This window comes from Puma concolor, chromosome B3 (genome assembly GCF_028749965.1).
Source record: "Puma concolor isolate L17-30 chromosome B3, mPumCon1.1.hap2, whole genome shotgun sequence".
Classification (NCBI taxonomy): Eukaryota; Metazoa; Chordata; class Mammalia; order Carnivora; family Felidae; genus Puma; species Puma concolor.
In genome coordinates this window covers 131,005,097-131,031,706 of record NC_141672.1, presented here as the reverse complement: position 1 = coordinate 131,031,706, position 26,610 = coordinate 131,005,097, and the positions used below count along the sequence as shown (strand labels likewise).

Sequence of the window (26,610 nt, the reverse complement as noted above, 5' to 3'; positions counted from 1 at the left end):
AGAAAGATCCATCCCTATGGTAACTTCAGAGCCTGTGGAATGGGATGGTCCAGCTCCGAGAAATCAAGTCAACCAACCAAGAGTTGTTCTTTGATGGCCAGCACTGCCCAGCTGCCCAAATTCCAGACAGCACCATTTGTATGTGTTAAGAGTTGAGCTGTCTCTCCCCCGCTCCCATTCTTATGTTCAAGTCCCAACCCCCACTATCTCAGAATGTGACTTAATTTGGAAATTAGGCCCTTGCAGATGTAATTCGTTAAGATGAGATCGCACTGGAGTAGGGTGGGCACCTAATCTTATAAAAAGGGGAAACCCGGATGCAGACACGCACACAGAACTCCATGTAAACAGAGGTCAGAATGATGCATCTACAAGCCAAGGGACACCACAGATTGCCAGCAAACCACCAGAAGCTAGGAGAGAGGCACGAAGCAGATTCTTCCTTACAGCAATCCAAAGGAAGCAACCCTGCCCACAATTTGATCTTGGACTTCTAGCTTTTAGAGCCATGAGACAGTCAGTGAGGGTCTGTGATTTATGCCACTCAGTTTGTGGTACTTGGTTACAGCAGCCCTAGCAGACTAAGAGAGCCCCTCCTGGGAGCATGGACGCACAGAGCCCCCGGTCACTTCATCTGCTGGAGGTTCCTTTGGTCTTTGCCGGACTTTGAGCTTTTCCTGAATCTGTGGATTGATAGCGGAAGTGACTCCCTCAGTGACAAAACCACTCCTTACCACACTGTGCCCCATTTCTTACTTCCATTGACCTTCAGGAATTTCTGCAACTCTCTCAGTGCATGCTTTTGTCTATTTCCTTGAGTATTTCCAGCTATAATGGGAGCCCTTCAGAGGCCAGAGGGCTTCCTCTGCCCATACTCTGACCCGACTTGTACCCAGACAGTGGGTGGATAATAATGATTCAGGGAGGAAATGGCTGAGGCTGCCAGGGAGGAGGTCAGCAACCAGCGGATGCCTGGTTTAACTGTGTCAATAAAGGAACCCAACACTATCGGTGAGATTCTGAAATGCAGGCTGGTAATCATTTTGTTATGATTTTCATTTGGGTTTTGGACAAGGGTTATGCGTGTTTGCTTCAGCAATTTAGGTGATCATTCCAAATTAGATTATGAATCCTTCCACTGTGGTTCCTAAATGTGATCATCAGAATCAGCAAGGGAGCTTTAAAAATGAGAGATTTCTGAGCCCAACTATGTAGAGATTATGGAAATATCTATTTTTGAGGGGTCTATTTACTCCCTCATTTTCTCCCAGCAAAACTAGCTTCATTTTCGTTATAAAAATAGTACATGATAATTTAAACCACAAAAGGGGGGAAAAACCCAAAATCAACCTGTACCACATTGCACTACAGAAATGACCCCTAAAAAGGTAATATTTTGGTGGCTAGCCTTTTCAGCATCTGTTAATGCACATAAAAACACATACATCATTTTACACGAATAGGATATTGTACATAGTTTTAAAAGGTCAAGGACAACTTTAAGATAGAGTTTTGCTAGGCAATATGTGTCCAAGGTGCAAAATTCAAACTATAAAAGGATATGGTAGAAAGTATGTTTCTTTAATAAGATATATCCTGCACTTAGCTACCATTTCATTATTTACATATTATTACTATTTATAATAATTTGTCTATTTTGGCTTGGTTTCCATAAAGCTAATTGAAACATCTGCTCATATGGCAGTTTTATTTCTTCCTTTCTAATCGTTACGGTTTTAATTTCTTCTCCTTTCACCACCGTGACTGGAACTTACAAAATCACGTTGCATGCAACATGGGACTGTGTCATCCTTGCCTTATTCGTGATGTTCACAGGAATGCCTCCAAAGTTGTCCCACTGAAAATGAGGTCTGCATGATAATGTGATAGGTAACAATTATCAGGTTAAGGAAGTTCCCCTTCGTCCTAGTTTGTTAAAAGCTTTTGTCACAAAGAGGTATTGGAGTGAATCAAGTTCTTTTTTTGCCTGTACTGAGGTCATCATATTGTTGTTTTCCCCAAACAATCTGAAGACCTCAGGACAGTTGAACTGTAATCATACTGGTCACGGCTCACATGGCATGTGGGTCAGTATCTCAGCTTTGTCTTTCCTTCACCAACACATTTTAGTTAATTGTGATTTCTGTTCTGATGTTTTTCTGTAAATCTTTAGTTATAGTTACATTTCTATTATGTGATTTGTCAGCTGTAAGTGAAATATTTTAATCCCTGGATATTAAAAGACGAGGAGGGGCTCCTGGGTGGCTCAGTCAGTTAAGCGTCTGGCTTTGATTTTCTGCCCAGCTCATGATCTCATGGCTGTGAGACTGAGCCTGTGTCGGGCTCTGTGTTGACAGTAGATAGCCTGCTTGAGATTCTCTCTCTCCCCCCCCCTCGCTCTCTGTCTGACTCTCCCCTGCTTGCGTGCATACATGTATTGTCTCTCTCTCTCTCTCAAAAAAGAGGAAGTCAGCATAGCTACACTGTGCTCCACTTTCTTACATCTTTTCAATTTTTACTGTATGAATCCTACACTGTATTAATTTATAACATTTATTTTTTGCTAAGATAATTCCTGCAGTTGTTTTAGTCTTAATCCTAAAAATTAATTTAATGTTCATTATGTGTCCCCTTTGCCACAATTTCTTCAGCAAATTCTTATGTCCCTCATGTTTGCACTCTTTGTGATGGGCTTGTGAGAATTATATTTTCTGAAATGTAATACAGTTAAAAATTATTGTTTGTTGTTTTTATACTTGAATGTCAGTTTCATAGCTATAAAATTATTGGCTCACACTTTTAAGAAAAATTTTTTTTAACGTTTATTTATTTTTGAGACAGAGAGAGAACATGAACAGGGGAGGGTCAGAGAGAGAGGGAGACAGAGAATCCGAAACAGGCTCCAGGCTCTGACCTGTCAGCACACAGCCCGATGCGGGGCTCGAACTCACGGACCGCGAGATCATGACCTGAGCCGAAGTCGGACGCCTAACCGACTAAGCCACCCAGGCATCCCTCTTGGCTCACACTTTCTCTGAGCTCACTGTAGGCGTTGTTCCATTGAATGTCAATGAGGAGAAGATTAAGGCCAATCTGATATTTTCTTTTCATTAGGTTACCTAAAATTGGGATTGAATGCCTACTAGAGTCTTATATTAAAAATCTGATATCTACTGGACTAGTCACCGTTTAGTATAATTTTTTCCCGGGACATGAAGGTATACTATTATTATACTTGTTTGGTTTTCTTTTTCAGGGACACCAAATTAGGCTTGATTTTCTTTTTCTTCCATTGTGTTCATTTAATCTCTTACTCTTTTGATGCTTTTTTTCATTTGCATTTTGCTCGGCTCATTTTTCTCAGTCTTGTCCTCCGTGCTTCTTCTTGTGTTCTCAGCAATATCAATTTCCTTGCTTCCACAGGGACTTGGTTTTTGTGATGGATTCATTTTCTTCCTTGACATGCTTCCTCAGCTCTGACAAGTCATGTTTTGTCTCCCTCTGCCACTTCACCATATCTTCATTGGGGTCTTATGTCCTAGTCATGAGTTCTTATTTTATTGAGGCTATTGTTTAATCAGTTTTTGGCATTTATAACAGTAACATTTGGTTGTACTTTTCATTTTCTCCTTGGTAACACTTTGCTGGTGGTTATTTTTTTTTAACCATTCATTTGTTCTCCTGCCCTTTATTCCTTTCTTATTGCAGTTATGGATACTGTTCTGATTCTCCTTCTAGATTACTAGTTTTTAAGTGACACAAGTTCTAATTGTATAAGCTGCTTGCGGTAGGCTTATACTGTAGGCAAGGATGGGACAGTGTCATAGGCAACAGCACGTTTTCTTGATTTACAGTAAAAATTACTAGGATGTAAGTTTATGTGTATCAGTGAGTTAATTTTTTTTATATATTTTAAATTTATACAAATACACATGTATATTTTCTCATAAGAATTTTATAATACAAGTAAATCTCAAGTCTTCTTAATCTCACTCCCCTTCCTGTGGGAACTGCCACCATCAGTTTGGTGTAAATTCATTCAGATATTTTACTATTTATACATATATTCATGCAAACTAAAAATATACTGTGTGGCATTTTCATATTTATATTTGTCTATATTTTACATAAGTGTTAGGAGTAACATTATAACTCAATATTGTATTATACTTTTTTTAACATGCTATTTCTTGGAGATCCATGTGAGTATGTATAGTTATACTTCATTTTTCATTTAAATTGCTATGTAGTTATGTGACTACTCCCTTAATGATGGACATTTGTTTCAAATTCGTCATTGTTAGAAACAATGCTATATTATATAAAAATATGCACACAAACCCCTAACAAAACACTAGCATTCTAATCCAGCAACATATAAAAAGGATTGTATACCATGATCAAATAAAATTTGTTCCAGGAATTCAAGGTTAGTTTAATATATGGAAATGAATCAATGAAATCTATATAAAACACAAAAAACCACAAGATCCTTTTAACAGATTCAGAGAAAGCATTTGACAAAATTTAATACCCTTTCATGATAAAAGCACTGAACAAACTAGGAATAAAAGGGAACTTCCTCAACCTGATAAACAGCTCTTAGAAAAACCCACAGCTAACATCAGACTTAATGGTGAAATACTTAAAGCCTTCCCCCTAAAATCAGGAAGGAGACAAGGATGTCCATTCTAGGTACTTCTATGTAGCATTGCATAGGAAGTTCTCTTCATGTCAATTAGGCAAGAAAGCTTTTTAAAAGGCATCCAAATTAGAAAAGAAGTAAAAACATCTCTATTTGCAGATGTCAAGATTTTATATATAAGGAAAATCCTAAAGAATACACTAAAACATATTAAAACAGGTTTAGCAAGGTTATAAGATATGAGGTCAGTATTCAAGAATCAACTGGATTGCCAGGCATTAGGGCTGAACAGTTAAAAATTAAATTAACAATCTGAATTAAATAGTGTCAAAAAAAAATAAAATACTTAGGAATAAACTTCACAAAAGATGTGCAAGATCTCTACACCAAAAACTAGAAAACACTGTTGAAAAGATACTGAAGAAGACCTACATAAGTGGAAAGACATTCCATGTTCATGGATCAGAAGACTTAATAACGTTAAAATGGAATACTTCACAAATTGATTTACTGATCAACAGTGTGTATAAAAATTCCAGCTCTTTGATTTTGCTTTTTTGCCAAGAATGACAAGCTACTCCTAAAATTCATATGGAAATACAAGGGACCTAGAATACAGAAATCAATACCTAAAAAGAGCAAAGTTGGAGAACTGACACTAACTGATTTTAAGGCTTTCTAGCCAGTTACAGTAATGAGGATAATGTGATACTGGCATAAAGACAGACATTTTTATTAATGGGGTATAATTGAGAATCTAGAAATAAATCCTTTATTGACTTTTTAAAAGCAAAGGTGCCAAGAATATTAAATGAGGAAATAATAGTCTTTTCAACAGTGTTGGGATAACTGGATATCCACATACAAAGGAATGCAGCTATGTCAGAGGATCCGAAAACTCTAACCAAAAAATGGATCAAAGACCAAAATCTAAGAGCTAAGACTATAAAAGTCTTAGAAGGAAACACAGAAGTACAATTTTTTGACCTTGGGTTAGGCAATGTATTCTTAGATATGACTACAAATGCACAAGCAACTAAAGGAAAAAACCAAAGTAGATTATATCAGAATTTAAAACTTTGTGCTTCCAAAGACACCATCAACAAAGTGAAAAGCAAATTCATACACTGGAAGAAACAATTTGTAAATCATTTTGATAAAGAAACTATACCAAGAATATATAAAGAAAGCTTATAACTCAATAATAAAGGGACAAATAATTCAATTTAAAAATAGGCATAGGATTTTAATAGACATTTTTCTCCAAAGAAGATATATGGTATGAATGGCCACCAGGCACATGAAAAGATTCTCAAAATCATTAGTCATTAGGGAAATGCAAATCAAAACCACCGTGAGATACTTCTTCATACCCACGAAGATGCCTATAACCAAAACAATAGACAAGAAGAGCTGTAGAGAATGTGGAGCAAATGGAGGCCTCATTCATTACCAGCAGGAATGTAAAATGGTAGACACTTTGAAGAAGAGTTTGGCAGTTTCCAAAACAATTAAACAGAATTACCATATGGCCTACCAATTTTGTTCCTAGGTATATAGCCAAGAAAAATGAAAGCACATGCCCACGCAAATACAGATGTTCACATCAGTATTATTCATAATAGCTAAAAAAAAAAGTAGAAACAACTCAAATACCCATCAACTGATGAATGATTTAAAAAATGTGGTATAACCATACAATGGAATGTTATTCAGCAGTAAAAAGATGGAAGCCACTGATACATGGCTGTGATGGTTCATATGGGCGAACCCTAAAAATCTTATGCTAAGTTAAAGAAGCCAGTCACAAAGGCCCACATACCGTATGTGCCATTTATATGAAATGTTCAGAAGAGACAAATATACACAGAAAGTAGTTGCTGAGGGCTGGGGTAGGAGGGAGATGGGGAATGAGTGCTAATGAGTGTAGGACTTCTTTTTAGGATGATTGTGGTGATGGCTGTGCAACTTTGTGCATGTATTAAACACCCACTGAATTGCACATGTTAAATGGGTGAATTTTATGGTGTATGGATATTTCAACAAATATGCTTACAAAGAAAACCCAATACTGCAGTGAACAGCTTTGCACATGTCTTATTGTGCATATATATGACATCCTACCAGTCAGCTGTGAGAATTGCTGGGTCAAATAAACATCAATTTATGTGTTTATGTATAGCTAAATTACCCTCCATAACAGCTTAACTAATAGATAAGTCAACCAACACTATATGAGGTTTTCTGTTTATTCATAGACTTCTAAATACTTGAAATTATCAATCTTCTTTTTTTATTATTTATTTTTTAAATTTACATCCAAATTAGTTAGCGTATAGTGCAACAATGATTTCAGGAGTAGATTCCTTAAGCCCCTTACCCATTTAGCCCATACCCCCTCCCACAACCCCTCCAGTAACCCTCTGTTTGTTCTCCATATTTAAGAATATCTTATGTTTTGTTCCCCTCCCTGTTTTTATATTATTTTTGCTTCCTTTCCCTTATGTTCATCTGTTTTATATCTTAAAGTCCTCATATGAGTGAAGTCATATGATGTTTGTTTTCCTGTGGCTAATTTTGCTTACCATAATACCCTCTAGTTCCATCCACGTAGTTGCAAATGGCAAGATTTCATTCTCTTTGATTGCCGAGTAATACTCCATTGTATATGTATACACCACATCTTCTTTATCCATTCATCCATCAGTGGACATTTGGGCTCTTTTCATACTTTGGCTGTTGTTGATAGTGCTGCTATAAACACTGAGGTGCATGTGTTCCTTCAAAACAGCATACCTGTATCCCTTGGATAAATACCTAGTATTGCAATTTCTGGGTTGTAAGGTAGTTCTATTTTTAATTTTTTGAGGAACCTCCATACTGTTTTCCAGAATGGCTGCACTAGTTTGCATTCCCACAAGCAGTGCAAAAGAGATCCTCTTTCTCTGCATCCTCGCCAACACCTGTTGTTGCCTGAGTTGTTAGCCATTCTGACAGGTGTGAGGTGGTATCTCATTGTGGTTTTGATTTGTATTTCCCTGATGATGAGTGATGTTGAGCATTTTTTCATGTGTCGGTTGGCCATCTGGATGTCTTCCTTGGAGAAGTGTCTATTCATGTCTTTTGCCCATTTCTTCACTGGGTTATTTGTTTTTTGGGTGTTGAGTTTGATAAGTTCTTTATAGATTTTGGATACTAACACTTTATCTGATACACCATTTGCAAATATCTTCTCCCATTCTGTTGGTTGCCTTTGGTTTTGCTGATTGTTTCCTTCACTGTGCGGAAGCTTTTTATCTTGATGAGGTCCCAATAGCTTATTTTTGCTTTTGTTTCCCTTGCCTCCAGAGACATGTCAAGTAAAAAGTTGCTGTGGCCGTCAAAGAGCTTTTTGCCTGCTTTCTCCTCAAGGATTTAAAAAAAATTTTTTTTAATGTCTATTTTTGAGAGAGACAGAGAGACAGAGAGAGAGAGAGAGAGAGAGAGAGAGAGAGACAGACAGAGCATGAGTGGGGGAGGGGCAGAGAGTGAGGGAGACAGAATCTGAAGCAGGCTCCAGGCTCTGAGCTGTCAGCACAGAGACCAATGTGGAGCTCGAACCCACGAACCAAGAGATCATGACCTGAGCCGAAGTCGTACGCTTAACCGACTGAGCCACCCAGGTACCCCATCGCTTCAAGGATTTTGATGGCTTCCTGTCTTACATTTAGGTCTTTCATCCATTTTGAGTTTATTTTTTGGGTATGGTGTAAGAAAGTGGTCGAGGTTCATTTTTCTGCATGTCGCTGTCCAGTTTTCCCAGCACCACCTGCAGAAGAGTCTTTATTCCACTGGATATTCTTTCCTGCTTTGTCAACGATTGGTTGGCCATATGTTTGTGGGTCCATTTCTGGGTTCTCCATTCTGTTCATTGATCTGAGTGTCTGTTTTTATGCCAGTACCATACTGTCTTGATGATTACAGCTTTGTAATACAGCTTGAAGTCCATAAATCTTAATATTTGCTAATCTAATAGGTGCAAAAAAATTATGCTGGAGATTTCATTTGCATTTCCCTCACTATTGATGTGGCTTGGCATCTTATTATATATTGGTTGGCTATTTGCGTATCCTTTTCAGTTAACTGCCTTGTTGATAAGCATCGCCCATGTTTTCTACTGGCTGTTTTTTTTTTTTTTTTCTTTTGATGAGCAGGAATTTTAAAAGTATATCTTAGGGGCACCTGGATGGCTCAGTTGGCTGATGTCCAACTCTTGATTCTAGCTCAGGTCATGATCATAGGGTTGGGGGATTGAGCCCTCCATTGGGGGCCTCACAATGAGCATGGACCCTGCTTAAGATTCTCTCTCTCTCTCTCTCTCTCTCTCTCTCTCTCTCTCTCTCTCTCTCCCTCTGCCCCTCTCCCCCACTCGTGGGAGCTCTCTAAAATAAAAAAAAAATATATATATATATACCTTAGTACCTATCAATATATATTTAATGTTTTGAACCCAAACTTTTTACTTACTAGACTTATTGTAAACATTTTTTCTGTCATTTGTTGTTTTTTTATGAAGCTCTTTATCACATATTTTTGAGAGTCATGTTTTTGAGATCTTTTTGTTTTCTGATGGTTTCTTCTTAGAACATTCCATACTAGTTTTATGAATACAGTCGCATCTTGGATCTTTTTAAGAACAGTTGGTAGAGATTTTGTATTTCTATTATTTGAGTGATCTTTTCCCATGTTTTCATCTTACCTTGCTCTCCCCTTTGTGTTGAGACTCCTTCAAGAAGGAGGCCAAAGATGGGTTGTCTTTGTATATACAGATGGGGTTTGGTGACCACGAGGGCTGGCTTTCAGCTGAGGGGCAGGGAGCCATTGTTGAGGGCTGACAACCAGAATAGCAGAACGTCAGCTATAGGAGCTGTGTGCCGTGGTGCTGGTCACCAAATATTTCCAGGTCTCTCTCCAGAAATGTTAAGGATGCATCTCCCTACATTCTTAAAATTGTGGGACCATGTGACATACTTTGACCTTAAAAATGTGAGTAAAACTGAGGTGCACATAGGAGCTTTAAGAGCATCAGGACCTGACTTGTTGTGTTCCCTTTTTCCTTCCAAGGTGGCTGTGGCGGCATCTGAACAATAAAATCTGTCAGCCCAGGTCCATGAGTGGCCCAAATACACACACCCTCCTACCTCCCCATGCTGGACATGTAACATGAGCAAGAAATAAACTTTTGCGTTAAGCCACTGAGATGTGGGGGGCTTTCGCATTGAGTCTTGTTTATTGTGACAAATCCAAATCTATTAATTCAGATTCATATGTGTATGAATGTCCACCTGAGATGTCCTTGTTCTCCTCAGACCTTTTAATAGGCTCCTTTTCATTCGTTTTAAGTTGAGCTCAGGAAGACAGGAAGTACTTGTTGTTCAACCAGCCTTCTTTGATGGAAAGTTTGGTAGCGTCTGCCACACAGACAGCAAATGTCTGGGCATTGTTACTACAGATCCAGCCCCAGAACTTTCTGAAATACATGTTCTACTTGACTCCCCAGATGTAAACACAGTTCAGCCTGAGGGCAGTGGTTGTCTTACTTCTAGTGCCCTGATCCATCCTGATTCCCAGGCAGGATGACTGGAACCAGCTGGGGTGTGGTCCTCCAACGTGATTCCTTCCAGACACTTCCCCCAGCCACGGGGAAGGGCAGTGCTGGCTCGTCCAAACGGCCCGCTGCACGCGGCCCCTGCACTGTCCAGTCCTCACAGCGTGAGGCAGGGGTTTTTGATTAAAAACAGTTTTTACTCTAGTAATGCTTCTCTACTTGAAAAGTCTGGCCACCAAAAACACAAGAAAACACACAGAACCAAACCAAACAACAACAAAACACATCTTTTAGGATTACAACATTGGCTTTTGTGCCACAGATTTCTCTCAGCGAAATCCATTCCTTCTGGGGGAGTTTGAAGACTTATTGGATTCTAGAGATACAAGACAATAAAACGTCAAAAGCAGAGACAAAAACTGTTTTGGGGTCAATGTGATTCAAACCCTTCTGGAGAGGAATCTCCATTTAACGTTTATTTATTTTTGGGACAGAGAGAGACAGCATGAACGGGGGAGGGGCAGAGAGAGAGGGAGACACAGAATCGGAAACAGGCTCCAGGCTCTGAGCCATCAGCCCAGAGCCTGACGCAGGGCTCGAACTCACGGACCGCGAGATCGTGACCTGGCTGAAGTCGGACGCTTAACCGACTGCGCCACCCAGGCGCCCCGGAATCTCCATTTAAACCACAGAACTGACCCGGGAATAAGGATCTGCTTGGAGAGCTGAAGTATTCTCGGAGAGAAGCTGCTGTTAATGGAATCTTTCTATTTTGTGACTAACAAACCTTAGTGTGAACATTACTAGGCTGCTAGAATCTGAGGCAATGGATACATCCACCAAGATCCAGATTAGTTCATTTTCCACATTCCCCAGCAAGGTAGTATGTTTGCAACCAATGTCTGGTCACCATGCCTGTGTTGAAACTTAACTTTGGCACAAATAATAATACCGAAAAGGCACCCGTGTTCTCTCTTCTGTCAAGAACCCTGGGGGGTAGAGCAGATGAGCAGTGAAAAGTTCAGGGTAGATGAGGCTTATCCTCAGGTGACCCCTGAGTAACACGGCAGAGGAATCATTGCCATTCATGGGTTCTGCTAACCTTTCTTTCTAAGATGAGCTCCTCTGCTCATGGCATGCAGGGAACCAATGAAAGAGACAATCCCTGAAATGGAAGGCAAGTGTTTTGTCCACAGACCAAGGAAACCACCTCTACCTCACTGTCCTCTGTCTGATGGCCACTACTTTGACTCACAGCTCAAAGCCCATGCTGAAGTTGGTGTAAAAAGTGACCAGAAATGGTAAGAGTCCCATCACCAAGGCCCAGAGCACCCTGCTGTCATCCCTCAAACCAGATGTCCCCCTATGCAGAAGCCAGATACCACATGTTGACTAGGCATGAAATATAATTAAAGGGGGGGGGTGATTTACTCTAAGAATTCACAAGATAAAGTCACATTTGAGGTAGCGTAGCAGGACTTTATCTTTGGAATAATTTTTCATTCTAGTCTCGGCAATCAAGTAGGAGAAATCCAGTTAGAGGGATGTGATTTGGGTTCATGAGGAAGCCGTGGATAAAATTCAATGCCTTTGCCATCCTCCTGGGAGGACAGGTAATTTTTGCTGTAAGAACGAGTAGTTAGAAGGAACATCAGTGTGATGTTGACTTGAAACCGATCTTAAATCTTCTGAGGAGTTAATATCACCAGGCTATGAACACGTTCCCCTGCAAAATAATTTTTGTCTGAATTCCCCAAGTAGCCTTGCTTTTAGATGATCACTTTTTGTGTTTTTAGTAACATTAACTGTCTTTGAAAGAAAACCATTGAACTGGCAAGGTACCATGATGGAATGCAGGTAAAACTCTGGCTATGTGGCCTGGAGCTCTTTCACAAGATTGTATCAAACATGTAAAAGAAACCAAAGTTCAATTTTTTTTTTGTAGTTTTCTTATAAAATACTTAGGCTTTTGTGTCAGTTTATAGTTTTCCCTTTTTACAAAAGTTGTTTATGAGAATACCTCTATCTTTATGTTTATCCCTAAGGGCTGTTCTGGGTCTAATTGGAAAGACCTCATTGTTTGGGAAGCCCGGGGGGCCAGACTAATACCCTTGTTCAGTTCCCAGAACGTGAGGTCAGTGTAGGTGGGCCAAAGCAAGGCCATGACCTTATCTCTAGTATGAAGACCAGGAGGATGTTATCCCCCTGCCCTTTGGGAAACCAACCCTGTGGTATGGAGACTTCGCTATGGAAGAAAGGGCCACCTTCGGCAAATTCTCTGGCACGTCTTCGCATTTTCTGCCGAAGTGTCAGGTGTGGCTGAGAATGAAGACGTATCCATGGCACACTAATGCATGTTTCTGGTCTCCAATCTCATAACCCTTTACCTTTTATAGCTTTAAAATTGGTTTCACTCTACAGTTTTTCTTTTTCGCAATCAGTCCTACACATCGATTATACGTAAGTGATTAATGGCCTTTGTGTTTATCCATGGCTTCATGCATGACTCATTCCCGTCGACTGTGCTCAGAAAATATTCAGGCATGTAAGCGAGGAAAGAATCCCACACCACACATGTAACCACTGGTACTGCACATAATATATAAACATCTTACATGAGAAACACTTGGGAACAGCCTTTGCCATCACACACGTGGACACCTTCGTACAAGGATTATTCTTGACTGAGGAAAAGAAGTATATTGTACTTGGTTTACATGCGCAGTTCCAGAGCTGAGACTGGCGTTCTTAATCACGGTGGAGAGAAGGCTCATTATTTGTTATCATAGAGGGTAAATTTCTCCACAGAACCTGCATACCCCACACCGAGAGACTTGGCACGTGACAGAGGTTCTAAAGGTAATTACTGAATAAATAAATATGTGACTTGAGGATCCATCCGCACTCAAAAGGGATAGATGACATCACCTTCTCTTTTAAAAAGTCATCGTTTAAGGAGGTTCTCTTTGAGAGCAAGTGTAATGCGATTCGGAACCCATAGAGTGGTCCTTGGTGGGGACTTCCGTGGGTACTAGTCATTTTTGTAGCACTGAGGAGGAGCACAGGAGAAAGATACAAATGTCACAATGACAATTTAGTGAAGGAGGGGAAGGCAGCACACCAAGAACTTCCAAATTTCTAAATTAAAAAACTCCACTGTTTGAACTCAACCAAAGGCTTGAGAATGTGCAAGCCCTCCATCCATCCAGGAAGTAATACGACAGCCAATTCGAGCAGATCCCTCCTATAGCCGAGTTGCTGAGGGCCTCGGTGCTTCAAAGTCAGGAGTCAATAGGCCAGGGGGTGTAATAAACAGCCAACACTGACCTCTCAAGGACCCAAGAGGGGGATACCCTGGGGGATGTGGACACAGTCCCTGTGTGGGTCTGCTCTGGATTCTCAGCTCAAGCACTTAGGTGAAAAAACCCAGAAGGGTTCAGGCAAGGGTCAGGACTTCAGATAATTGGGCAAAAATCCTGAACTTGATTACTTGTTATCTTTCTGGTATGGTATTTCTTTTTGATATTTACCCTTAAGGGTGATAAGACATTCCTCCTTTTCCCAATCTTTAGGAGCTGGGCTAAGATGAAAGTTACCTTCCTATCTAAACTGACAGGATTACTGAATCCATCCAGCCGCACTTGGAGTCACCCAGATGTTACATGACCTGGGGCTTTATACCAGTCCTAAATTGGGTTTTTCCTTCAGCCTGAAATGCCCTTCCTCCACCCCCCACTGTCAGTTAATTTCTACTGGCCTTTTAGGGCTTGGGGACCACCCTCATCTTTCAGCAGGCCTGGGCCAGGTGGCCCAGGAGAATTTGAGGCCCCGCAGCACCCCCCACTGAGATGCTTTGGCCTCACACTCAAGCTGCTTGCCTGGGGGTTCCCTCCCTCGACTGTGACTGACTTGGGGAACCTCTAGCTTTTATTTCTGTACAACTCACGCTCAAAGTATAGTAGCACTAGGGCACCTGGGTGGCTCAGTCTGCTAAGCGTCCAAACTTCAGCTCAGGTCATGATCTCACGGTTCGTGATTTCAAACCCCGTGTCAGGCTCTATGCTGACAGCTCAGAGCCTGGAGCCTGCTTTGAATTCTGGGTCTCCCATTCTCTCTGCCCCTCCCCTGCTCATGCTCTCGCTCTCTCTCTCTCAAAAATAAACATTAAAAAAATTAAAATGTAGTGGTGTTGAATAAATGTTTGCTGGGTAAATGGACTATTGGTGACCCTTTGTCAGTATCTCTGTATTTGTGCATTCCAGAATGTCAGACCACGATTACAGGGTTGATGAAACTATATGAAATAGCAATTCATGTATGTGTGAGTGAGCATTTCATGCATATCTTCTGTAAGCAGAATCCACAATGATATAAGCTTCTGCTCACAGACGGTGAACACTTGGGAAAAACAACTTTAGACTTTAAAACAAAGATGTGACATCTGGCAACTGCTCAGGACAGAACTTTTCCAGGTGGGTGAAGCTATGGGTGCTTATCTTTCTCTGAAGGTTTGCTAAGGCTTTTGTGCACCAGAAGCTGGAAGGAAGCACATTAACCACAGGCCTGGGTGGGGGCAGCTACCCCCAGGAGGCTTCTAATGGTTCTCTGTCCCTCCACAGGGGACTGGCTGCCAGAGCCCCAGAATCCTGACCTCCCTGGGAGGAAGCCTACACATTCCTGCCCACATTCCTCCTGTGAACAGGTAGGATGAAGAAAGGGGAGGCAAGAAAAAAAAAAAGTTACTGTGATTGGAAGAATGCATCTACTCATGATGAGATCAAAGGTCAACAAGCAGATTAGACTCCAGGAAAAAACAGAGAACATTTTTTACCCCCATTGGGGTTCTCTTGGAAATGAGCTGCGATGTTGCCTCCAGTGGAGATTTTCAAAGGTGTGTGAAAGAACCACCCTTAGTGTTCTACTGAATTGCCCCGGGGGCAGGAGCGGGCACAGATGTGTTCAACTTGCCTTCCACATAAGGGAGCAACTACAGTTAGTTCAGTTTACTGAACAACATTTGATTTAAATAAAAGGTTCTTTTTTTTTTAATGTTTATTTATTTTTGAGAGAGAGAGAGAGACAGAGAGACAGAGCACCCACGGAGGGTGCAGAGAGAGAGGGAGACACAGAATCCGAAGCAGGTTCCAGACTCTGAGCTGTCAGCATAGAGCCCAACATGGGGCTCAAACTCACAAACCATGAGATTATGATCTGAGCCAAAGTAGAACATTCAACCAACTGAGACACCCAGGTGCCCCAATTTAAATAAAAAGGTTCTAATCTCTCCCCCACTTTTTAAAAAATCAGTACTAAAACTTGCAGAGGTTTTGTTGCTAAGTAGGCAAGGTCAGAGTCTCATGGCAGATTGGAGCTGGGGATCCAAACAGAGAAAGTGCCATTAGACATGTCAAAACAAATAGAAATCACCAACATTCCAGAGAAGTGTTGTTCGAGAGCTTTCTGCGATGATGGAAATGTTCTCTCTCTGTGCTGTCTGGCACAGGAGCCACTAGCCACGTGTGGCAATGGAACACTTGAAATGTAGCTAGTAGGACCGAGGGCTGAACTTTTAAGTTTGTTTAATTTTAATTATAATTAAAAAAAAATTTAACATTGATTTAAGAGAGAGTGCACGCGCGTGTGTGCTCGAGTGGGGCAGGGACACAGAGGGAGACAGAGAACCCCAAGCAGGCTCCTCACTGTCAGTGCAGAGTCCCATGTGGGGCTGAAACTCATGAACCGTGAGATCATGACCTGAGATGAAATCCAGAGTCAGATGCTTAACTGACTAAGCCACCCAGACGTCCCTATAACTAAAATTTGAATAGCCTAAAGTGGCCTGTGACTACTGTCCCGGAAGGGGTAGCTTCGGAGGGCACTTTCCCCCCAAACTGACTTGCTCTACCACTACTTTCCTCCATTGACCTCAGGAGCCACGCAGCAGGCACAGATTCTCACACAAGTGTCCTATTTTGTAGACTGGGCACCTGTCTTTAAAATCCAGAAACCAGGCCTGAAATGCACTTCCTAAGCATAATTTTAAAATTAAATTTTGTGCTTACATTTGCCTCTGGTTTTGCTTTCACCAGATCCTGCAAAATCCTTGTGCAATAGGTTGCCCTTTCTGCAAGGTATCAAGAAGGAATGTTTCCGCTAGACCAGGTCTTCTATCCAGATAGAGGAGAGGGGGAGCACGCACAGACTTCTCCTCTCTGCCTCATTCCCAGAGGCCTGTTCTGTGGGACAGAGAGGATTACCTGTGATTGTGTTCCCCTGTGGGGTAAAATTGAAGGGAAAAGCTTCTATGGAAAGTAATCGTTCAAATTCGAATGGAGACTTTTCAGCTCAGCTCCGCCCACCAAGCTACCTTGGTGATGTCGCACTTGGGCGAGCGTACACTCACGAAGGCTTTGAGAAGAGCTCTCTCCCCAGAGGACTTGCCTGCTTCATGCTCCCCTCGTTATGTGTCAACCCAGACACATCCCTGAACATCATAAGCTAGTGTCCCCCAGGACAGGCGATCAGAAACCATCTCCCACCTCTGGGCTAAGCAGCCCACAGCTGCGAAGATAGTTCTAGCAGAAAGCCTCCGAAGACCCATCAGCTGAACTTGGATGGACCTCTGTAAGCACAGTGTTGGGGGAGGTCTACATCTGGGAAACAGGAGACTCCTCTCTTCTGCATTCACAGTTGCCAGAGAGGCAGCTCAGACTTCCCGGAACATTCGGCTTCATGCGTGTTTTAGGGATGTGTGTAAATGCGGTCCTACTTTAGCTGACAGAACACTCAGAGAATCTTCCGTCTATAGGTAAAAACGACCTGGCCAAGTGTCACATCAAAAGACAGGCTGATGCAAAGCACAGGGGAGCCCATTGGGCAGGTCAGGGCAGCACCACTGGCCACCATAGGGAAACCGCTCACTTCTAGGAACCTAAAGATAATCTGACTAAAATGTTTTCTCTTTGCCTTTCAGAAATCATAAAACTGAAGGGCCAGGTCACCTATTATCAACTAGAAGGTGTGTGATCATTGGCTTTGGGTAAAGGAATTAAAATCTATAAACACTTACAGGCTGTCCTGCAGCGGCAGTAACCCTCGGGGCTTCCCCTCACCCACACCCTCCCCACCCCCCACACATGGCCAGGGTCCCCTGTCCCTGGGGCTTCGCACTCACCTGTGCCCCGAGAGTGGCTGAAGTCGCCCTTCACTACGCGGCAGGTCTTGCCGTCACCACTGCAGACCCCACACCGGTCTTCCTTGGCCGCGGACCCGATGATGCCATCACAGCCGATTTTCTGAACAACCAAAGGGCGGGGTTATTCTGTGTCTAAGACTCAGAGGGATCTTCCAGGAGAATCTCTACAGGGCTGACTTCTCCAACAGGCCTGGCAGGCATGGTGCCTGGGGCCTGCCGGACTCTCAGAGCCCACGAAAATATTTTATTTCAAGATCAGAAGAGAAGGGGCGCCTGGGTGGCTCAGTCGGTTAAGCATCCAACTTCAGCTCAGGTCATGATCTCACGGTTTGTGGGTTCAAGCCCCGCATCGGGCTCTGTGCTGACAGCTTAGAGCCTAGAGCCTGCTCTGGATTCTGTGTCTCCCTCTCTCTCTCAAAAATAAATAAATGCAAAACAAAAATCAAAATCAGAAGAGGAAAAAATGAATAGAATCCAGCTTGTATTATATCTGTTTTTATACTCACATAGTTGCCAGACATATTTTTTATTATTTGTTACAGAGGAGGGGACCCAGGAAGGCACATATTTAGGCCTCAGAAGTCAGACTGAGGCCTGAAGCCTGGCCTTTCTAGCACCTCCTGAGGCAGAGGCCATGCCTCTGACTCCCACACACCCACTGGTGTGGCCACAACTTCACAGAATTCATGTTTCCCTGGGGCTGTGTGGGGCACCTGTATCTGGGTTCTAACAGCCAACAGAACAGTATACACAAACGACACCAACTTTTCTGTTGAGGCCAGGAAGCCCAGAGCTCCTTGAGACATGGTTGAAGACATGAGACCCCCCCATTTCCCTGTAGAGACTGAGCCCAAGAAGACCCATGTCTCCCAAAACTTTCAAAAAGGCATGTGTGAGGGCAGAGAAGAGTAACCTGACCCAGAGTGGTTCTGGGTGGCACAGCCCAAGTCAGTGAGGGAAAACTGGGAGAAGACTGTGAACTCTTGTTTTTCCTTAAAAAAAAAAAAAAAAATGCGTGAGAATTTTATATTCCGCAAAAAAACACATCTAACTTTATATTCTGGCGAACACGGAGTATGTGTTGGCTAAATTGCTGAAACTCTGCTTTCCACCCTGAAGTGAGTACTTCCAGAACAAGAACGGAGTTTCTCCACTGCCCCGTGCCCTGCATTAGGGATTGACGATTCAGGCCATAAGGAAGTCAACAGCCAGATAACTCAGGCCAGGGTGATTTCACTCCTTCCCATGATGCTTGGGTGAGTCTGGCCAGGGGCTTCCCTCCTTGCACCCCACTCCAGCAGGGCGTGGAGTGGAACTGGCTGAACAGTTCATGACCTCCCGGCTCCCCAACTTAATCAGGACCCCCTGCTTTGTGATAGGAGTGGGTCTTCAACGGGAATGTGCATCCGCCTCTCTAGGAGGGCTGTCAAGGCACAGACTGCGGGGTCCTGTGCCCGGCAGGTCTGGGTGGGCCTGGGGATCATGGAGACCCAGACGCCATCTGCAACACCTGGCTGCACCCAAGAACAGCCTGGAGGAAGACGGGCTGCCACAGTGGACCCGGAGCCTGGAGAACATTGCAGGAGCTGCCTAGATTCATGATCGGGACTGCCGGCTGATTATTGTAAAGTTGCTCGATACAAAATTATATGGGCTAAGAATCCAAGGCAGCCACGATCCAAAATTTTGCTCAACCAGCATGGTCAGCGAGGGCCCTGGCTGCACGTGTGCTGTCAATCTGTGCTGCTCCTTTGGGTTCTAAAGCTCCAGCTTGCTTCCGGCCCCCAAACACTGGCTTCTTTCATGTCATCCTGACCTGTCGCCACACGTGGCTTCCCTCTCAGGTGCTCTGAGCTCTAGAGTCTAACGATGTGGACTTCCTGTTATCTTTTAACCACACTCCTGCTGGCTTGCCATCCCTATCTGGTACCTCTGTTAGGGTTTCCTGATTAAATAGCTTCTAGATGTTCTAAGTTAGCATCCCACTTTGTCCAGACCACCTTTCCCCCAGCCACAATGATGGCACCTGACGAATCGAAGGCCACACAGCAAGTTGTTTGGTGGGGCCAGGAGCAGTACCTCACCTCTTGCCTCCCAGCCCTGGCTGCCTGGGAATCTCCCCTGATTGTCTTCAGTCAAGGACCAGGGTCACTGGGAGGCATTCTGGAGAGGGTAGGGCCCCTTCCCAAAGCCTGCTGGGTTTGCAAGAATGTAGAATAAAGAAGCTAAAAGAACGCAAGAAAAAGGAAAGTGAGGAGAGCATCTGTGCCAGAATTTCAAAAGGCCACGTGCCCTCTGGCTAGGCGATCAGGACAAGGAGGCAAAGTGTGCAGTTTGCAATCTTCCAGAGCAGGAGTTCACTGGGAAGCTGGAAGGACAGGCGTGGGAGGTGCTTCAGGGAGGAACAGGGCAAAGACCCCACTGGGAGGAAGGGCACTTAGGAGAACACATGCCTTCCTAGATGAGCAAACCACTTCTCCCAGAGTCCCCTGAAAGAAGGACCTCGGTGGAAAGAGACAAATGAGAAGGAGAAAAGGCTGTGGATTAAGTGAGCACTTGCAAAGCGCCTGCACAGCCAGACCAGCACTAGGTGCCCTCATGGCCAATCCTGGCAGGAGACGCTGTTGGCCCCAAACAAGCAGAGGCAAGTTAGGGAGCAATTTTCTACTCCTCCTGATATTCTTGCCACGGCTCCCGAAACGTGGCAAAAAGAACATGTACACAATGCAGCAGCGAAGCTCTGACCAGTACTGATTTAGACCTCAGGGGATCCAGAGTTTAAGTAGATACAATGTTTGGCATTGATTTTCCTTTTTTCTGGGAAGAAGTCCAAGTTAGTTGGGAGCCCAGCAAGGCCTGATGTCTGTGGGGCTGCTAGGGCATGCTTGGCCTGCACGGAACTAGCACCTGCCTCTTTTCTGAGAGTCTAGGATGTTTCCAGGCAAGCCGGTGCGGCCCATCCTCATCAGTGTCTGTTCCTCTCAGGGGGCCAAATAAAGCATCTAAAGTGCATGGGCTTAGATCTGGATCTGAGACAATGGAGGATCCTTTCTGAAACATGATCACCTGCTTATTTTTTTGATTGGGACAATTGTTCTTGAGAGCTAAAATTAGTCTATGAAGATGGTATGCCCTTTCAGACAAAGTCTTGCTCTGCATGTTCTGGAGAACCTAAAGGGAACAACTCCTCTCAGTCTGACCAGCAGTGGTCAGTTTCTAGGGTAGACCAAAGATCTCCCAGGCCCAGAGCCACAAGATCATGTGGGGTAGCTGTTCTCCAATTCCAGCATGCCAGAATCACCTGGAGGGCTGGGCGGGTCACCCATTGTTAGGGCGGGGCCCACGAATCTGCCATCCCCAGGGCGTTCTCAGGCAATGCTGTGGGCCCAGGTCAGATTGGGAGACCACTGGGCTAGGTTTGGAGCTCAGAGATAGAGCCCCTCATGGAGACGGCCACTGCCACGGACGCTGAGCTTTCTGTGTCCCGAGGAGGCAGTGTCTACTTAACTGATACCCCCCCCGTGCCACTGAAAGACCCGAGGCATGAGTTCCCACTGGGAAAGTAACTACTGCTGCCTCCATCCTCTGTCACCCCTGAGCTGAAGCAGTTCTGGGCTGAGGTATCCTAGAGGCATGTGGGGGAGGCTAGCAGAGCAACAAGGACAACAGAGGCGGGTTCCCCTATGCTCTCAGGAAGCAGATCCCCCCCTACAATGGTGCCCAGGGCAGGTAAAAGATCCATGGGAGGCTCCATCATGACACACTGTCTAGTTACAAAACCCCAAATGCCCTCAACTGAGGGCCTCACGGATCACCTGGATGCTATTCGGTCCTTCCACTCATAGGGCGGTTACACTTCTACCCCTCTCCACCAGGGAAACAGAAACTCAGATCTGGAGCCTTTGATAGCCTTGCTTGTAGGATTCACATCACCTTATGTGTAAAACTGTCAATGGCTGGATACAGGGGGAAAGTGCCCTGCTCTTTTCTCCCCTTTCCCCACCCAGCATCTTGTTTCAATTTTAAAAACCAGCCTCCTTTGCTAAAACTTCACCTCTAAGAGAAAACGTAACTCAGACATGACTTCAAATTGTAGGCTAACTGCCTTCTGGATTACGGCTAAATTACCCAGGCAGGTAGGCCATAAGCTTCTCTTCCACAAATGTCATGCTCAAGGCTGTGGTCACTATGCATATGCTGAGGATAATTACAGATTTGGATAGGAGCCTCAGTTTACCCATTCTATAAACTGGAATATTAACCTCAACCTCAACCTCAGAGGTTAAAAAAAATGACCTCTCCTCTGGCTCACTTCTTGGGACCCTCGTGACAGGTGGGTGCTGTCAGGACAGATGGAGACAGCACACAGACCATCCTCCCCCTAAGGGGATGGGGGACAGCTAGTACCTTATCTGAGCGCAGTAGGGCTCAAAAGGTAATTGTCCTTCCACAGAACCCCTGCCCTCTCCAAAAAAGGAAGACAGGGAAGGAGAAAGTAGGCAGGACCACATCCTTCCCCTGGTCCCTCTTCGTGAAACATGCAGAGAGAGCCAGTGTCCAGAGAGTCATCCACAGGTGGGTTCTCCCATAATATCAAGCAGCGCCCCCCTGCAGTGGGTCACTGTCTGCCCCAGTGGGCTTCTCAGATCATGTGCAAACAAGGACACATGGTCACCCTTTGTATTAATTCTTCGAGACACCCAAGGGGTCAGGACAGGTTTGTATGTTCTGCCCACTGTTTGGTATTATTTTAGGCACCTAGTGTGTTTGAAGGCAGGGCACACAAGGGATGTCAATGTCTAAGAAGCAGCAAATCACAGAGGCAAAGAAGAGAAGTCAAACTAACCTGCCAATAGTGGCATTTTCTCCCTTTGCCCCACAGTTAGTGCAAGTGACATAGAATATTTTTGCAAGGGACTGGGATTTTTTTTTTTTTTTCCAAAATGGAAGTTACCAAAGCATACAACTCATTAATTCTGAATGTTAGAGGAGTTTTAACAATTGTATTTATGAGGACTGATGTTCTAAGAGGGCAAGATGACCAAACCAAAGCAAACTCCAAACAATGAATTCTAGGATCTTCCTATGCTTTCCTAGCGATCCCTAGCAGTTACTTTTCCACATACACTAGGCATTCCTGCTACCGATTTCTGAGATTTCAGAGCAGGTCTTAAAGTTCCTGGTCAGCATCTGCAGGTCTGAGCCCTGTTCTGCTAACAAACTGGGGTATGTAGGACACCAGGGGAGGACACTGCCGGGGGCATAACTAATCAAAGGCTCAAGATGATAGGGAACTGGTGGGGAAAGCACAAGCTCTTTTTTGGTAGAGGCAGTCCCTGTGAAACACACAAAAAGCCTAGAAAGGCTTTAGGGCTCAGCACGCTGTGCTGGAGGAGGGGACAGGATGAGCCATGGACAGTGCAGCCATTTCTCCCAGACGTGAGAAATATCCATCTTTGGTGATCTGAAACCTGGATTCTGCCCGCAGAATCCTGCCCCTGCTCGGTAGAAGATCACCAGCAACAGACAACCTCCTGGTCACCACATATAGTGGCCATTTCTCCATCTTCTTTGACTTGGTGGCTTTGTCCCCTAATAGACTGTAGTGTCTACTTTTTCTCCACGCTCATGGTCACAGCCCAGTTTAGACCCTCACCATTCGGGACATGACCTATTGTACCTGTTTCCTCCCCTCTGCTGCCAGATTGATCTTCACCTAAGAGATGAGAAGACCCATGGTGGAGTACGTCCACACTTAGGGATTCAAGATGCTCCACGATGCCATGACACCTGCTCATCACCTCAGCTTTCCTCCCTCGTCCTCTGAATGCACACTGGACCCAATCTCCTCCGAGTCCCATTGCCTCTCAGCTACATGACTCACCCTAACAACCTCCTACCTGGTTTCCTGGGTTCCATTCAGGCCCCACACAGCTGATTCTCCATAACCAAGGTGGGTTCACACCTCTGCTTCAATCCCTCCACTCCCGACAGAATGAAATCTAGATTCCTGTCATGGCCTGAGGCCCTGTAGGGTGTGGGCCCTGACACCTCTGCCCTCACATCCACTCCTCCAGCACCTGCCACCCAGATCTCCTCTGCTTCTGGAACCTACCAGCCTTGGAGCCACCTTCTGCCTGGATCATTCTGTTCTGTCTTCATGAGGCTGGATCTTCCATAAATGCCATCTCCCTGGAGAGACCCACCATGCCATTCAGTCTTCCTCAGCTCCAATCCCCCTCTCAATCTATGAAACCATTTTCTTCTTCACATGGACCAGTCCTTGGAGAGACCATGTTTGTGAGTTTATGTGTTTCTCATCTGCACATTGCATGGGGACAGGGACCCTCTCAGTCCTGCTCACCATTGAACGTCTAGCACACGTTAGTGCTTAGCACGTGAAATGTGCTCAATAAATATTTGATGAATGAATGAACCCAGTTCTACCCTATATACTTTCTGCTATGTCTAAACCAAATGTCACTGGCTCTCAATTATGACTTCACCTTTGGTTGTTAGGGTTTTGCTTAAGTCTCATCTTCGGGACAGACTGTAAGCGCATGGAGGGTGGTGTCTTACAATTCTTTGTGTATGGTGGTCCATTAGGCAAATAGAATTACTTGTGGAATTTAGGAGAATTCTAAGACTTCTTGTGACTTCTTGTATTCTTGTCCCCCACACCTGATCCCAGCAGCCAGCATGGTGTTAAGCACATCACAGGTGTTCAATAAATGCACAAGAATGATGGCTTCTTACCGAGCTGGGCCCTGGGCAAACTGGGATCAGGAGACTTTGATTTTCAGAATGGGACCTCTGTCTCTCTCTTCTGCACCCTGAACCTGCCAGCAACCCTTCCCCAGTGGTGAAGTTTATTGTCTCTTATTTGAACTGGGACTTTCTCATATAGGTTTGCATGGTCTTGGTTTTTTTGTTTTCTTTTGACCAGGAATAGAAGCACTTGCACTCTTTAACTTCATAGCTATCTTCCAACTATGCTTCATTCAGTCTCTTCTGTTGGAGGGATGCCACTGACTTCTTGTTTTAATTTTAACTGAATGCTTTTAGGCCAGCGGCACAGCCCCCAGCCCAGTGTTTCCTGGGCTTCTGTGTTAGTTGCACCAATTCTTACTGTGCTTATCTTTTTTTTTTTTTCACTTTACCTTTGTCTTATTAAACTACACATAATTTCTTCAGAATGGATGCATGGAAAATAAAATTTCTAAGTTCTTCTGTGTCTCGTAATTATTTTGTCCACATGCTTGATTGATAATTTAGCTGTGGAGAATTCTATGATTATCCCAATTTTCTGCCAGGGTCAGTTTCTCTGTTTGTTTTTCTTGGTCTTTCTTGTTCCTGCTGCTGGTTTTCTTCAAATAGCTGTTGATCTCCAGTTGACCACTCGTATTTGAGAATGAGGTACAGAAAGGTAGACTGAAAGGGCTCTATATTTGGGGGTGGGAGGGGTCATGTGGCAGGCTTCTATTTGGGACTGGTGGGAGGAAAGCTGGAGTTCACCCCTAAACTCAGGAGGGTGAGTGTGTGCTCAAGTGCCGAGGTCACACATCTGCCTCAGTTGTCCTTATACAGTTTATCACACGACTTTGGAAAGGAGCCCCCTGATACTTTGCATTGAGCTTATCACCTAACAGCCCATCAAGCTCCAAGTGCAGGGCCAGTCGTGATCAGCCATGTTGTATGACCCTTTGCCTTCTTTCAATTTTCAGCCCACACCTCACTCCCACACTCTGTTCTCAAGTCCTAGACTCCCTTCAGCATTCTGCTTTCTTTTCCATTGCGACTCTCCTCGTTTCATTTCTGGCCTCGGCTGCTTTGTTCCTTCAACGAAACTTCCATTCACTTCCACCCTCCACAAAGAGGTGGTATCTTTCTTTTGTCAAAGGGCCTCTGCTTCTTTTCACCATCATGGTTTGTGCTATTCTGCGTTTACCATCGGTTTAGCGGAGTCCCACGTGAGGCTCCATCTGCCAGCTTAATCCAGAAGTTGCAATGGGAAGTTAATTAGACAAAGGGGGGTGCAGGGAATGACTCCAGACTTTTTAGGCACTGCTGTCAGTAAAGGTTCGGCACCAAAAGTCACACACTTCAGAGATGTCAACTGCAGTGTTGTGACATGGGGAGAAGCAGCAACAAGGAAGGTGTTGTTGAAATACAGGTGTAAGCACAAACACCTGTTAGGTTTTCCTATATGTTTGTTACCTCCTTCTTCACACAGGGGGACTCTGAGGCCAGAGTCTTAGAATTCTCCTAAATTCCACAAGTAATTCTATTTGCCTAATGGACCACTATACACAAAATGGGAGGCCAAGAAACACTGGACAGTGAAAATAGCTCATTGAAATGGGCTCCAGATTCCAGAATCACTAGAGTCCTAAGAGCAGGGGAGCCATCTACTCATGTATCCATTCACTGCTGTTCTCTTTTCAGTATGTAATCAAAGGCTCTCCTCCAAGCCAGCGGCTGGTGGAGCACAGATAATTGGACACAGTCCCTCCACCGAGGAAGTTTACGGGACCTGAAAGTCTTTTGGGTGTTTATCAAGCCCAGGATATGCATACAAGTAAGGATCTCAAAGAAGTGGGACCCTAATTGGATGCCTATGAGTGTACGTGAGCTGGTGAGGCCTTAAAGAATAGCCAAGTGTACCTGGTCTCAGGTTATCTTCAGATCTACCCTTCACTTTGACTCATCGACTGAAGGTCAGTAGCTCTGAGGGAAGTTGTACATTTGAAACGTATGAACTTGATTTCTTTGTCTCTGCAGGTCAACAGTAGGCACTGCGGATGATGGGAGTCCTGATTTATACAGACTTGCCGAAAAATAGACAATGTTTGTGTTTCTTTCCCCAGCTCACTCCCACTTTTATGAGTGCTGTTAAGTTTCATTTCAGCATGTGAAATAATTTGTGACTCACTGAAATGAAACTCCACTCAGTCCTCATAAAAGCAGAATAAAATGGTATTTCCATGTTTCATGTTCTGGTTTGAATCAGCCTGCTCGGTGGAGCTTAGTGGAATCTGCTCAAAATGCCATGTGGGAGCCTCTTGTCCCCTCCATTCCCTACCAGCTCGTCACCGTGCTTCTCAAAATTTCCCAGAACTCCTTCTGCCACCCTAAAATAGCAAAATTTATAGCTGAAGGGAACAGGAAAAAGCTAGTAAGTGA

General features: G+C 44.0%; 1 protein-coding gene across 4 annotated transcripts in view; it reads right to left on the bottom strand.

Annotated features, from left to right (window-relative positions):
* The window catches only part of ADAMTS17 (ADAM metallopeptidase with thrombospondin type 1 motif 17), a 345,249-nt gene that overhangs the window by 86,588 nt on the left and 232,051 nt on the right, over window positions 1-26,610 (bottom strand). For 2 of the 4 annotated variants that reach the window (XM_086711412.1, XM_086711413.1), the window contains exons 15-16: window positions 17,407-17,527; window positions 12,848-12,916 (exon numbers count right to left, since the gene is read on the bottom strand). In XM_086711412.1, coding sequence (XP_086567538.1) covers window positions 12,848-12,916; window positions 17,407-17,527 — 190 coding nt within the window. The remainder of the gene's footprint in view (window positions 1-12,847; window positions 12,917-17,406; window positions 17,528-26,610) is intronic. The other 2 variants (XM_086711414.1, XM_086711416.1) reach the window with 1 other exon arrangement.